This window comes from Kogia breviceps, chromosome 4, assembly GCF_026419965.1.
Source record: "Kogia breviceps isolate mKogBre1 chromosome 4, mKogBre1 haplotype 1, whole genome shotgun sequence".
NCBI classification, from domain to species: Eukaryota; Metazoa; Chordata; class Mammalia; order Artiodactyla; family Physeteridae; genus Kogia; species Kogia breviceps.
In genome coordinates, this window is record NC_081313.1 from 151,234,878 (window position 1) to 151,246,894 (window position 12,017).

General features: G+C 58.5%; 2 protein-coding genes and 1 long non-coding RNA gene across 5 annotated transcripts in view; 1 reads left to right on the plus strand and 2 right to left on the minus strand.

Moving 5' to 3' along the window:
• HNRNPH1 (heterogeneous nuclear ribonucleoprotein H1) overlaps positions 1–12,017 on the minus strand; it is a 264,799-nt gene that overhangs the window by 172,205 nt on the left and 80,577 nt on the right. The window lies entirely within an intron of this gene.
• On the minus strand, positions 15–10,015 carry MGAT4B (alpha-1,3-mannosyl-glycoprotein 4-beta-N-acetylglucosaminyltransferase B). 2 transcript variants are annotated; one of them, XM_059060529.2, is made up of 15 exons: positions 9,606–9,956; positions 4,326–4,511; positions 4,102–4,242; positions 3,881–4,014; positions 3,430–3,476; positions 2,993–3,106; positions 2,690–2,765; positions 2,447–2,561; positions 1,954–2,084; positions 1,671–1,778; positions 1,357–1,550; positions 860–938; positions 690–777; positions 498–610; positions 15–392 (listed from the first exon to the last, which is right to left on the minus strand). In XM_059060529.2, the coding sequence occupies exons 1-15, from the start codon at positions 9,700–9,702 to the stop codon at positions 369–371; spliced, it is 1,647 nt and encodes a 548-aa protein (XP_058916512.1). In that variant the 5' UTR covers positions 9,703–9,956; the 3' UTR covers positions 15–368. The 2 variants fall into 2 exon arrangements, with proteins under 2 accessions (XP_058916512.1, XP_058916514.1); XM_059060531.2 differs by lacking the exon at positions 2,993–3,106 and having other exon boundaries at positions 9,606–10,015.
• Positions 9,499–12,017, plus strand: part of LOC136794092 (uncharacterized) — a 19,849-nt gene continuing 17,330 nt past the window's right edge. Inside the window, exons 1-2 of the long non-coding RNA XR_010840393.1 lie at positions 9,499–9,710; positions 10,899–10,985. This is a non-coding gene — a long non-coding RNA (uncharacterized lncRNA). The remainder of the gene's footprint in view (positions 9,711–10,898; positions 10,986–12,017) is intronic.

The following is a 12,017-nucleotide window of genomic DNA, read 5'->3' on the forward strand; positions in this document are numbered from 1 at the left end:
CACAGCACATAAAGTAGTATATGCATTCCAGTGTTCGCGCGGAGACAGTGGGCTCCCAGGAAAAGGCTCTTGTATAAAGGCCTGGCTCAAGGGGGCCAGGGTGCGAACGGTTCCGGTTCCGGGCGGCGCGGACCGGCCTCAGGCACAGTGTGGGGGCCTCCTGCCTCTTCCCCGCGGCCGACGGGCGGGGCAGCACCAGTTCCTGGGGCCTCCGGGCCAGCGGCCACCCCAGGCCAGTGGAGTGGGATGCCAGGCAGAACCCCTCAGACTGGGGTGGCCGCGCCTGGCCCTCCGGGGGCAGCGGCGACGACATCCCAGGTCTCGTGGGCTTCAGGGCCAGCCAAAATGCACCCTCAGAAGCCCTTGGCTTAGTCAGCCTTTTTCAGGAAGATCTGGAAAAGCCGGGCTCAGTGTCAGCTGGGGTCTCAGACAGCAGCCCTGGTCTAGCTATTTGGTACAGCACCCCATGCCCTGCACCCAGCCCTGCCCTATGTCACCTCACTCAGAATGACCCACACCGGCGAGTCAGTCTGGATGGAGAGGCGCAGTGCTTCCAGGGGGCCAAAGGCTGGGTCCACTTCTCCTTGTGCCACACCCTTGTAGAAAGAGCCTGGGGGAGGGCAGCAATGAGAGGTTGCCCCAAGACTCCTGCCTCTCCCCTCACCTCCACTTGACTGCCCCTCACTTACCGATCTGGAGGTAGCCATCAGAGCTCCGAGGATACTGGAGAGTGGCTGAACGGCCCTCTTGCAGGGCCTCCTTGTCTGACTGGGGGTTCTGGGGGCAAAATCAAGAGGCTGAAGCCAGTGGCTGTGGAAGGGGCAGGCCTCAGTGCACACCCACCTGCTACTACACTCACATCAAAGGGCAGCACCTCCACAGATGTGTTGAAGAGCTTGTCCTCTGGGTGCTCAATGTTCCCACTTCGGAAGAAGAACCTGTGGCCAGACAGGCCTATGAGCTGCTGCAGGGGTGGGGCACTGCCCAGGCACACTACCCAGCAGAGAAAGGCCAAGCCTGGGCCAGGAGTGCAGTAGGTGGGCCCTGAGGTACTGGGTGAGGCTGGGCACCACCCGGGGCAGCCGTTGGACTGTGCAAGGCAACCAGGGCCTTACTTCTAAGGACAATGGTGATGGGCAATGTCACTGAGCTCCTGTGGGCACTGTTGGACTTAGTCTTTACAAAGTGGCTACTGTTCTGAGCCCCACTTTTCAGATAAGAAAACTTAATAAGGTTAAGTAATTTGTGGGCGGTCACAGAGGAAAATCTGCAGGTCCAGAAATTTGTGGTGAGGCCTCTACTCTGGTAGCCACCCTGCCCCTCCCCCAAGGTGGACCTGTGGGCGCTGGCACTGACCGCTCCAGTCGCAGTGGCTGGAAGAAGCGGAAGCGGATGAAGTCCCCTGCAGCGGGTGTGAAGGCCCAGAAGAAATCCTCGCGCAGGTAGGCCTTCTCCAGGGTGAAGTGCTGGTATGTCTTGAGGCTTGTGCTCACTTCTGCTGGCGGGTTCACATGCTCCTTCCGCAATGCCTGCTTCCCAAAGTCCTTGTCCTACAGTGGAGGAGGGACAATGGTGCTAGGGTGGGCCCTGTACTTGCCCTGCTACCTCCTTGTCCAACCTCAGCCCAGGCTCTGCTGTACTCAACCAGGCTTGAGTGTGGCACTGCCCACCTTCAGTTTTTGGATCTTGCCCGCCAGTGAGGAGTGAGTGCCCACGTGCTGGAAGAGGGATGGCTTGAAGCGGATCCGCAGGTTGGCCTTCTGCCGGTCACAGTGCTTCTGTGGAGGGAGGGTGACACACACTAGGGCTCAGCTCAACTCTACCTCTGAAGACAGAAACTCCTCCAGCCAGCAGCACAGTCTCCTCCTGTCAGGTGCATGGTCACTGACACAGTCCCTACTGGAGGCTGCTTGCTCCACCGCCCCCTCCCACCTCTGTGCAGGCTCTGCTCACCGCATCCTTCTCAGGATTGCAGACCTTCACCCACAGAATATGGTCCAGGAGCCAGTCGATGGGCTTGTCCCGGTAGAACATGAGGATGAACTCCACAATGACGCTCAAGTCCAGTGACTTGAACATCTTCCCTGAGGGTGGGATTGGAGGGAAAGGGGTGCTGAGTAGGCAGCTCTGCCCTGCCCTACTTCCTCTTAGTCCCTGTGGGGGACACTGAGAAGGGTCCCACAGCAAAACCTCTGGCTGGCTGTAGGCAGGTGCAGGTAACAAGAGGGCAGATGGGATGGTGAGCCCAAACATCCCGATGCAGAGCGCAGGCAGGAACAGGCCAGGTGGGGCTGCAGCGGGCACTCCAGGCAAAGGCTCAGAGCACGACACTGCATGGTATTAGGGCTTGGAACAGGGCGCGGGGCTGAGAGATGATGAGAGGCAGAAGTGGGCTGGATGGAGATATTTTGGTCAGGTCAGTGGGGCAGGGAGGGGGGTGGCACACCAATGAAGCCCAGCTGGGAGAACTCCAGGATCATCCAGTCCTCCGAGGGCTGCTGGAGTGCGAAGTTCTTCATGGTGCTCAAGTAGTTGGGCTTGGCTATGATGTCATCCTCCAGCTGCACAGTGGTGGGTAGGCAGAAGGGGGCCGGGACTCAGGATGGGCACAGGGGCAGGGCAGGGCTTGCCACCCAGGCCCATCCAGGGTCCAGGGGGAAAAGGGACAGAGAAGGGTCTTAGTGCTCACCTGCACGTAGTAAATGCCTTTGGACTGCGCATACATCATGAGGAAGCAGTAATCAAGGTTCTGTTTGGTCCTCCACCTGTGGGCCAGGGGCAGGGGCCTCAAGAGCTCAGACCCCCTCCACCTCCAGTGTGGCTACCACAGAGGCCACTGAGTGGGTAGGAGACCCCCCCCCATGCAGGGGTCCTCCAATGGAACAATGGAGGTGCTGCAGTGAAGTGCCCAGGACTCATACACCCACAGACTAGGTTCTTAGCACAGGTGGGCAGGTTGCTGGGGGCGCAGGGAGGTGGGTAGTGCTAGTACCTGACTCTCTCCTTGGGGTCCCCAAAGGACTCTCGGAGGCGGGAGAAGTCAGGGTAGAAGTGGGGAGAAGGGGAGATGACCTCTAGGAGCCCAGAATGGATCTCTGTAGGGAACCTGGGGGACAGGAAGGCCCAGTGAGTGTGCAGCCTCCAGGGACTGGAACAGGGACAGAGCTGAGCTAGCTAGACCCCATCCTTTTCTTAAGGCCCACCAGGCAGACATCCCTGACACCACACCCACCCTACTGAGGCACTGAGGCTCCAGAGGGGTTGGGTCATCTCTACATGCCCACCCCTTTTCAGCCAAGAGGGGAAGTACCCTTTCCCACAGAGGGATGGCGCATCTTGCTGGTGGGGGCGCACAGCTGGCACCTGTCTGCCCAACACCCTGCAAAGGGTCCTCCCTCCACCAGCCTTTGTCGGGCTGTCAGTACTCACAAGGCCTTGATATTCTCCGTCACCAGCGAGGTATACTGTGGGTCAGTCTGTGGGGAGACCAAGTGCCCTCCGTGAGCCAGGCTGCTAGCCCAAATGGCCTGGAAGAAAGGGCTGGGGGAAGGACACAGCCTTCTCTCCCACATGGAAGGAGTGAGCCCACCATCCTGAAGGCTAAGTAAGGCTGGGCCTGGGGGCCACAGGTGCCTCAGAAAAAGCCCTTTTAGATACCTCGGTCCAAGAGGTGGGACGGACTATAACTGGCATCTCCACGAGGGGGCGCTAAAATGTCTTTCCTTTTAATTTTTTATCTTGTTAAGTTTGTGAGTGAAACTGACGATTGAACTTCTGAGAATTTTTTGCTCCGAAATGTTGCTGTTTTCATTCTCCTTGTTATTTTGTGCCGTGTGTCTTCCTCTGAATGTCCCCTCGACCCGTGCCCCAGCCCACTTGCCTCAGCGATCAGCACCACGATGACCGAGTCCTCTTTCTCCTGTGGGCTTAGCTCTGAGATGAGCGAGTGCAGCGTGTCAGTCAGGTACGAGTGCACCTCGCGCCGCACGCTGGGGATGCCCATCACCACTGACACTGCAGGGACGCGGAGGGTCGGTACTGGGCACTGCGTGGGGGTCGTCCCACCACCCGCCACTCGCCCCTCCCGGGCCCCACCCCTACCTCCGGTGCGGCCCTGGCCCACGCGCACGGCGGGCTGCAGGCTGCTTTCCTTGGCTAGCAGGTGTGGCAGGTGGTGGAAGACAGTGGGTAGGTGCAGCACGTGCTTGTGCGAGACGTTCCACGGCTTCAGGCGTGGATCCTCTGGGTGGGTCGGGAAGGGACAGGTCAGACAAGGCGGTCCGTCATCAGCCTCTCAGCCCCTGCCACTTCCCGCTCCTGCTCACCGGTTAGGCGGCCCCAGGTGCGATTGCTGTCTCCGTCTCGCAGCGCTTGTCTCTCCGACACGGCCCTCTTGATCTCGTCCAGCACCAGGTTGAGCTCCTTGGAGCGCTTGAGGCTCTCCTGCTCAGCTGCATGCAACCGGTCACGCAGCGCCAGAAACTCCCGCTGGTACACGTCCACCACATCGCCTGTGGGTGGTACACAGGCTGTCATCAGGGGGCAGCCTAGAGCTGAGGTACTGCTCCTTGAGTGTTAGCCTACACATCTGTTCATATGCCTGCCACATGTGAGCCACATGGGGTTACATAAGGGTCACTCTGAAGTCACAGTGACACTCACACTTGGGGAAGAAAAGCCTCCACTGGGGGAATTAGCCCTCTCCAGTGCTCTCTTTATTTTCTGCATTGAGGAGACATCTGAAGTGGGAGGGCTGCAGGACCACTTCCAACCCCAGGTGAGACAAACCAAAGCTGAGGCTGAAAAGGCTCAGACTGAATCCTCTCCATCCCCTCCCCTCTCCTCCCAAAGCCCCTTCTTGCTTCTCCTTGCAGCATCTCCTCCTTCCAGGAAGTAGGGCACCACCCAAGGACCCACCCAGGGCACAAGGACCCAGACCTTCCTCAAGGAGTTCTTAGCATTGAGGCCAACCTTCCTCTGTTCCTTCTTTCAGCCTCTGCACTTTGCTTCCCATCCCCCTTCACAGAGATCACAGGCAGCCCCATCCCCAAGGCCCCATGGGGGCAGAAAACCTCCCTGGACTCTCCCCCGGTATCCTGCAAGTAGGACTGAGCCCCAGGCACCCATTTGCCGCTGTCCTCATGGCTGTCATTCTTCACTAGGCACCAGCTCTGGATTTGCAATCTCACACAGTCCAGTGGGAGTGGGTGGGTGGGGACTGTTGCAGTTACAGCCCCCAATGCTCAGAGGAGCAAATGAAGTTGAGAAACTAGTCAGGGGTCCCTCAGCAAGTCAGCAGCAGCAAGGGGACAAGGGCTCTAAGTGCCCTGAGGCCTGCTTCTCTGGAGATCTGTCCTAGGCCTAGACCATGCCACCCCAGGGGGGCCTGTGTCAGAACCTCCAACTGGGCCCCATGTGCAGGCACTACGGGTGCACATGGGCCAGAAGCAGCACAGAGGTAGGGCTGCCTGACAGTGGAGAGGGATCTTCAGGGTGCCAAGTACATGGCTCCACTGGTCTGGCAGGGCCCAGCGAGCAAGAATGAGACAAACAACATCAACAACATCGCTATCTGCTGCTAAGGCAGCCAGGTCCTGCCAGGCTGTGCACTCTCAAGGCCTTTCCTAATCCGGCTTTTGCCCTCTTTATTTGCCATCACACACACCTCCTTTTCCTTGTCTGATGTCTATGCTTTCACACATGCTGTGTCTTCTGACTGGAATCCCCTTTTCTCTTCTGGGCCTGATGAAAACCCATGTAGCCTTCAAGGCCTAGTTGCCTTCCAGATCTCCACTCTCACCCTCAGGCAGCTCTTATGTTCCTTGATCCCTTGTGTGTGGGGGGGTGTCACAGCCCCTAGGATGCCCTGGGATGGTGTCACGTCCCCACAATCGGGTATACCAAAGGTCATGACCAAGGCAAAGTTCGGTCATCTCAGGACACCCCCTTTCTGCAGCTGGGGCAGAGGTTGAAGTGCTAAGTCCTGGGGAAGAGGGAGGGGTAGCCCCTACGCAGGATGGAGAGGCTGTGGGGGGAGGAGTGGGGGAGCCAAGCAGATCCTTGATGAGGCACTCCAGAGTCAGCAACTTGCCCAATCTCCCTTCCCACACACTGCCCATGGGGCCAAAGGCCAGGCCACTTCAAGCTTCTGTGCTCAGGGACAGCCCTGCTGGGGGAGGGAGTCAGGAATCAGGTTACCAGATCTTTGAGGCTCTGCTCTGGGTTCTGAGGCCAGGTTACCCTGGAAACCTGACCCCTTGAACAGGGAGCTGGCCACCCCCAGCACTCACCTGCCCAGCTGCCAGTAGGGAGGGGGGACTGGAGGTGCTGAGGCCCAGCAGGAGGGAGTTCAGAGCTGCTTACACAGGCAGGTGGCCTCCCTCCTGCCTGGGTCCCTACCCACCCACCTATTGTCCCTGATGCCCTCCTCAATGCCACCCCAGTGCTGTGGAGCTGCTGAGTCTTGCAGGGGCAGCCCTTGTGCCACTGGCTACACCCAAGGCAGCTCCCTGCAGTGGGGCCCTCTGTGAAGTGGAGGGAGGTTAAGGAGACCTCATCCTCCTCTGACTGCTGTTGCTGCCCCTGTCCTCCCCCACCCCCCGCAAACCCGTGGCCTTCTCTGATCTTTAAGTAGGCTGAGCTCTGTCCAACCTTAGCCTGCCCCAGGGGGACAGGCCAGTGGCAGCGGTGGGCCCTGCCTATCTGAATCACCCTGACCACCAAGGCCTGGGCACAGCCTGCTCCCTACCCTGGCCCCCCTTCCTAGGAGCCTTCTTCTGCCCAAGTCCTGGGGGCAGCTGTGGTCACACTACTGGAGGCTTTCCCACCCCTTCCTCCACCAGAAGGCAGAGTAATCAGGATACCTGAAGCCCATGGACCACAGTCTTCCCTTTGGTTCCCTCTTTGTTAAAGAAACAGATTCAAGAGCCAGGCTGGGCACAGACCTTGTGCTCTGTACTTAGGGAAGGAGAAACAGGCTCAGAGGGGCACAGCCAGGTTCCAGGCCCAGCAAAGGTCTGCTGTTAACCTGCGGTGAGGGGACTTCCCTTGTGGTCCAGTGGCTAAGACTCTGAGCTCCCAATGCAGGGGGCCCAGGTTCAATCCCTGGTAAGGGAACTAGATCCCATATGCCACAACTAAGACTTTGCATGTCTCAACTAAAAGATCCTGCACCTGGCAAGGAAGATCACACACGCGTCAACGAAGATCCCATGGGCGGCAACTAAGACCTGGAGCAGCCAAATAAATATATTTTTTAAAAAGTCCTGCAGTAGGGCAGGGGCATGGAGAGGGTGCAGGTGTTCACCTCCTCTCCAGGACTTGCACCCACCCTCCCAGTGGTCAAGACAGGCATCTATCATTGCTGAAATCCAAGAGAGGAGACAGCCTAGACATTGGGGAGGGCTGTGTGGCTGACGCCACCCCCCCAGAGGGTCTGCTGTCTTCCCTGGGGACCTTCAGCAGGTGCTTGGCTGAGGGCTACAGTTTGAGCATTAGTGGAGCTGCTGCACAAATTTGGTCAAGGCTGGATATGAAAGTGGGCCTGAAACCCTGTATCTAGGGTCCGTCTTGCCAAGGCCTATGTGTCCTTCCTGGCCCTTGGCTTCCAGGATGCCACCTGCTCCTGCTTTCCCTTCCTCTCTGGCTTCCTGCCCACCTCTTCCCTTCCCTACAGATACGGCTTCCTCTGCCTTTCCTCTAAGCATCGGTGCCTGGCCAGCCCTCTCTTGAGCCTCCTACGCACTGCAAGCTGGAAGCCAAGGTCCAGTCTGGCCTCAGACTTAGTCTGGTTTCCCCATGGGCTTGATACAGTCGTCTGAATGTAAGAATGAGAAAGGTTCATATAAGAGCCCAGGCTCAGTCTTCTCTTCAAGCTTCCAAAGACCAGACCCTACTGGGACTCCCAAAACAGTAATAGCCCTTGACGGGGAAGGCCCAGGTGACCCTCTTGTCACATGTCACACAGGCTTCTGGACTGCCGCACCCAAGGGACAAGGACCCCTGAATCTGAGCCCCACATTTCTTTGAGTAGGGGTGCTCTCATGCTCCCCAGGCCCTCCTCGATGCCCCGCTTAGGGAGAGTAGGCCCTAAATGGAGCCATGGGTATCTCCCTCACTCCTGGACACTGTGGCCAGCCAGACTCACAGAGAAGATGCCCTGGTGGGAGGCTGGTGCTGCAATTCCTGACACCTGGCTGAGGGCCAGTGTCTGCTGTTGGAGGCACACAGGAATTGCGGCCTAGCCCAGGACAGGGTGCAAGGGATCATCGCTCCACTCACAGCTGAACAAATGTGCCCCAGCCCGTCAGATATGGCTCCACCTTGGCCTCCATGCCAGGCTGCTTACATGGCCACTCTCCCAAGGGTCCAAAATGCCCTCCCCCAGATGACACACCCCATCTACGGAGAACTCTGCCTCAGCCATGCATTCCATGTACCAAGTCCTAGGGGGTCTCCCCTCAGGCCCTCTGGAGCCCCAAGTGCAGCCCAGGCCTTCACCCAAACAGGGCTGGGCTGAGCTGGGCGGGCAGGAGCCAGGCAGGGACACCGGGACTTGGAGGGTCAGAGAAGCTCCGGCTTCTCCCACAGCCTCTGTTGGGGAACAGGGAAGCAGGAGGTGGGAGGGAGGCAGAGGGTCAGTTGGCCTCAGCCTGATCCTGCTTAGGCCTCCTGCAGGAAAGCCAGACGGCAGGAAGGAAGCAGCTTTTCCCGGTGCCTCCTGTGCTAAAGGCTGGGTAGACAAGGGACTGCGAGCGCCTCCTCAGCCTTCAACCGTCAGACAAGGCCCCACTCAGCCCCAGCCATCCCAACCAACACAGAGCAACTCCAACCAGTGCTGGGGCCTGCCCCTTCAGTCCTAAGCGTGCTGGCCAGATGCAGAGGGACATGATGGTGGACTGGTCAGCTTAACCAAACTTCAGGTGAGACCACACAAAATAAGTTAACCGGTAGCCAGGGCTGGGTGGGCTGCTCATGAGGCCCTCCATGCACCCCCCAGGTTAGTAGCCACAGGAAGGCTTCCGCAGCACCCACATCCCTGTGGAGGAGTCCTGGGGCCAGATGTCCTGGAGGAGGGCTGTGGAGGCCCCAGGGAGCCGCACCCACAGTGGGCTGGGGTGGAGAGGTGGTGTGAAGTGATGGTACTGCCTGGATGTCTGGCTGCCTCCTCACTCCTGTCTCAGGATCGGTGTACCCAGGTGCCTGGAGTCGGTACCTTAGGGACCCTCTGGCACAGCCACCTCTGTGACCTTGTGTCTCTGTCCCCCTCTGAGAACTCTGAGGTCCCCAGCTCACCAGAGGGAGCGACCCGCCCTAACACGGGCAGAACTGTACTCACGGAGGCCGGTCCTGAGCGCGCACGGGGCACCCGACTCCCGCTCACCGGCGCGGCCCAGCCCAGGCCAGAGGAGAATTTCGTTATTCCATCAGCAAACAAGTGGGAGCGAGGATGGGAGGGGCGTCCTCTCGCACCGCCCGGGCGGGGAAGGGGCGCCCGCGTCGGCTTCCGGCCGCCTTCCGCGGCAGCTGCCCGGACCCCGCTCCGGCCGCCGGCGCCCAGGTGTGGGAGGGGGAGCGGGGCGGGCGACGGCGGGGGAGGGGCTCACCTTTCTGGCCGCTAAGCGCCGCGTACCAGGAGAGCGAGAGGAAGGCGCACAGGCAGAAGAGCAGCAGCGTCAGGAAGGCGCCATTGCGGAGCCTCATCTCCTCAGGTGCGCGGTGGGCGCCGGCGGGGCCGAGGCCGCATGGCCCGGGGGGGCCGGGGCCGGGGCGCGGGGACCTGGAGGCTGCAGGGGCCCCGGCCCCGGGGCGGGGAGGGGCTGGGAGCCCGGGGCCGGGCAGGGATGCGGGCGGGCCTGCCGGGTTGGGGACTGGGCCGGGCACCGCGCTGACGGCTCCTCTGGGGCGCGGGGAGTGGACCGCCTAGGCTCGGCGCTTGGGCCGGGCCAGGCTGGGCTAGGCTGGGCGGCGAGAGCCGCGGCCCGGCCTGGATCCCGGGCCGCCGCGGAGTCGGCTGCGAAGGGCGGGGCGGCCGGGATTTAAAGGGGCCGCATCATCCGCTGCCGCCACCAGCACCACGAGGGGGCGGGGTGGGGGACCAACGCCCGGGATCCCTCCCTCTTGGCTCCGGACAGCAGCCCCCGCGTGGGCTCATGCGTCCCGGACTTCACGGCCCTGGGCACCGGCCTCAGGTAGGTCAAAGCTGGGGCCTTCGCGAGTTCGCGTCTTTTGTGTTGGAGGCCGTGTGACGGGGTCCCCCAACCCGTTCTCAGTAACATTTTCGTGTGAACTCTCGAAACCCTGATCTGGACCTCAATCGCATTAACTTGAGGCCCCTCAGGTCCCTCCCCCAGGTCTGAGAAGTCTAGGCAAATAAAGGTAAGACAGGCTGGGACCTGGGACCTGGAACCCTTTGCTGCAGTGCTTGCACCTGGACAAACATCTCCAGCAACAAAATACAAAGAAACTACAAGGGACTAAAAAGTACTGTGTGCATGGGCAGTTGGGGCAAATTATGAACAGCAAGATAGAAAAAGACCAAAAACCTGACTGCCACTTCTGAAGAGCCGGGAGCAAAAACAGGGTACCGCACATGCCCCCTGTGCTCAAAACACCACCAAAGGGGTGGGCAGACCACCTAAGCCACCCCTCCTGCCCAACCTCAGGACACACCCCTAACCTCACCCCATGTAAGGAACCAGAGAGCCCCACCCGGGAGCGAGCAAGGGAACCTGTTACTTGTTTTCGCTGCCCCCTGCTGCAGCAGGGGCCCCAGAAAAGCCTTGCCCAAATTTCTTGTCTGGCCTCTTATCAATTTCCATTGATTAAGGAAGGCCAAGAATCCTGACAAGTAACAGATTTATGGCACCCAACATGGGACCTCTCCCTCTTCTCGGGAGAGGATCTGGGCACTTCTGGGACCACTGAAAGCAGCTTCCCCGTGGGTGACAAGAGATCGCCTGAACCTCACCTCGTCACCACATTTGGTAAGTCTGCCTTTCTGGCCCCTGGGGGCCTCAGTACCCTCTTTCATGCAATGCTTTACCCCTCCTGTTTGTCCCTTTCCCTCTGCTGATATCTACTTCTTTCTCTGTCCTTTCCTACTCCTCTGTCTTATCCTTTGGAGAGAGTGGGTGTTGGGCAGCTACAGTATCACTCCTCTCAGCACGTGAGACCATGCTCCCTCTGGCCGGTAATGGGTGACAAGCAAAGATGGGAGAGGCTCGCCTCACACCGTGGAGACTTTGGTCCAGTGGGCTGTCCCTGATGGGAGATTTATGACAGTGATAGAATTCAAACCTCATATCATGTAGTGGCTGGAAGTCCTATTGTCCCAGTATTCTCACCTTTATTTTCCTGCTGTCTCTTTTTTTTTAGTCTTTCTCTCCTCCCTTTACCTCTCCCTTGATCCTTACACCTGCACTCCCATCCCCTTTATCCTGGAAAGTCTTTGTTTGTGTCAAGTTTTTGTCGGTGGTACGTGTCGAGTAAAAGGATCTTTGTCTTACATAGTTTTGTCGGTTGCTCCTGCAAGTCTCTGCTGAAATTGTGGGCCCTGTGGAGCACTTAAGCCTTGAAATACAAACACAGCTCACATTGCCTGAGACTCCAGCCTTGGGTTACTTAGTGGGATTTTAAAAAGAATAAAAAAGCGAGGAGCTTGCATTTCTCTCCTCTGCCTTTGCAATGTAACTATTCTGCCTGGGCTCTCAGGAACTATCTGATCCATCTGTAGTCCCCCAGACTGAGGAAAAAAAAGAGACCTTTTTAAATACAAGTGGGAAAACTATGAGATCTCTGGTTCTGTCTCTCTTTATGTAAACATTAACTTGTAAATGAGCTGTATTTAATTGGCTTAAAGGAAACTGAGCATGTATATACATTCTCAGAAATATAAAACTCACCAGAATACATTCCACGTTCATGTGATCTGGGAAATATTCAATATTAAATTAACATCTGGTATTAGAGCTAGTTTAAGGTTGTGGGCTTAATTAATACAGACCTGTCTTTAGAGT

Coding starts and splice junctions, on each gene's coding strand:
- MGAT4B (XM_059060529.2), bottom strand. CDS start 9,702: ATGAGGCTCCGCAATGGCGCCTTCCTGACGCTGCTGCTCTTCTGCCTG. Junction 3,477..3,880: donor TCGTGGTGCTGATCGCTGAG/GCAAGTGGGCTG, acceptor GTCTCCCCACAG/ACTGACCCACAGTATACCTC. Junction 2,766..2,992: donor GACCCCAAGGAGAGAGTCAG/GTACTAGCACTA, acceptor CCTGGCCCACAG/GTGGAGGACCAAACAGAACC.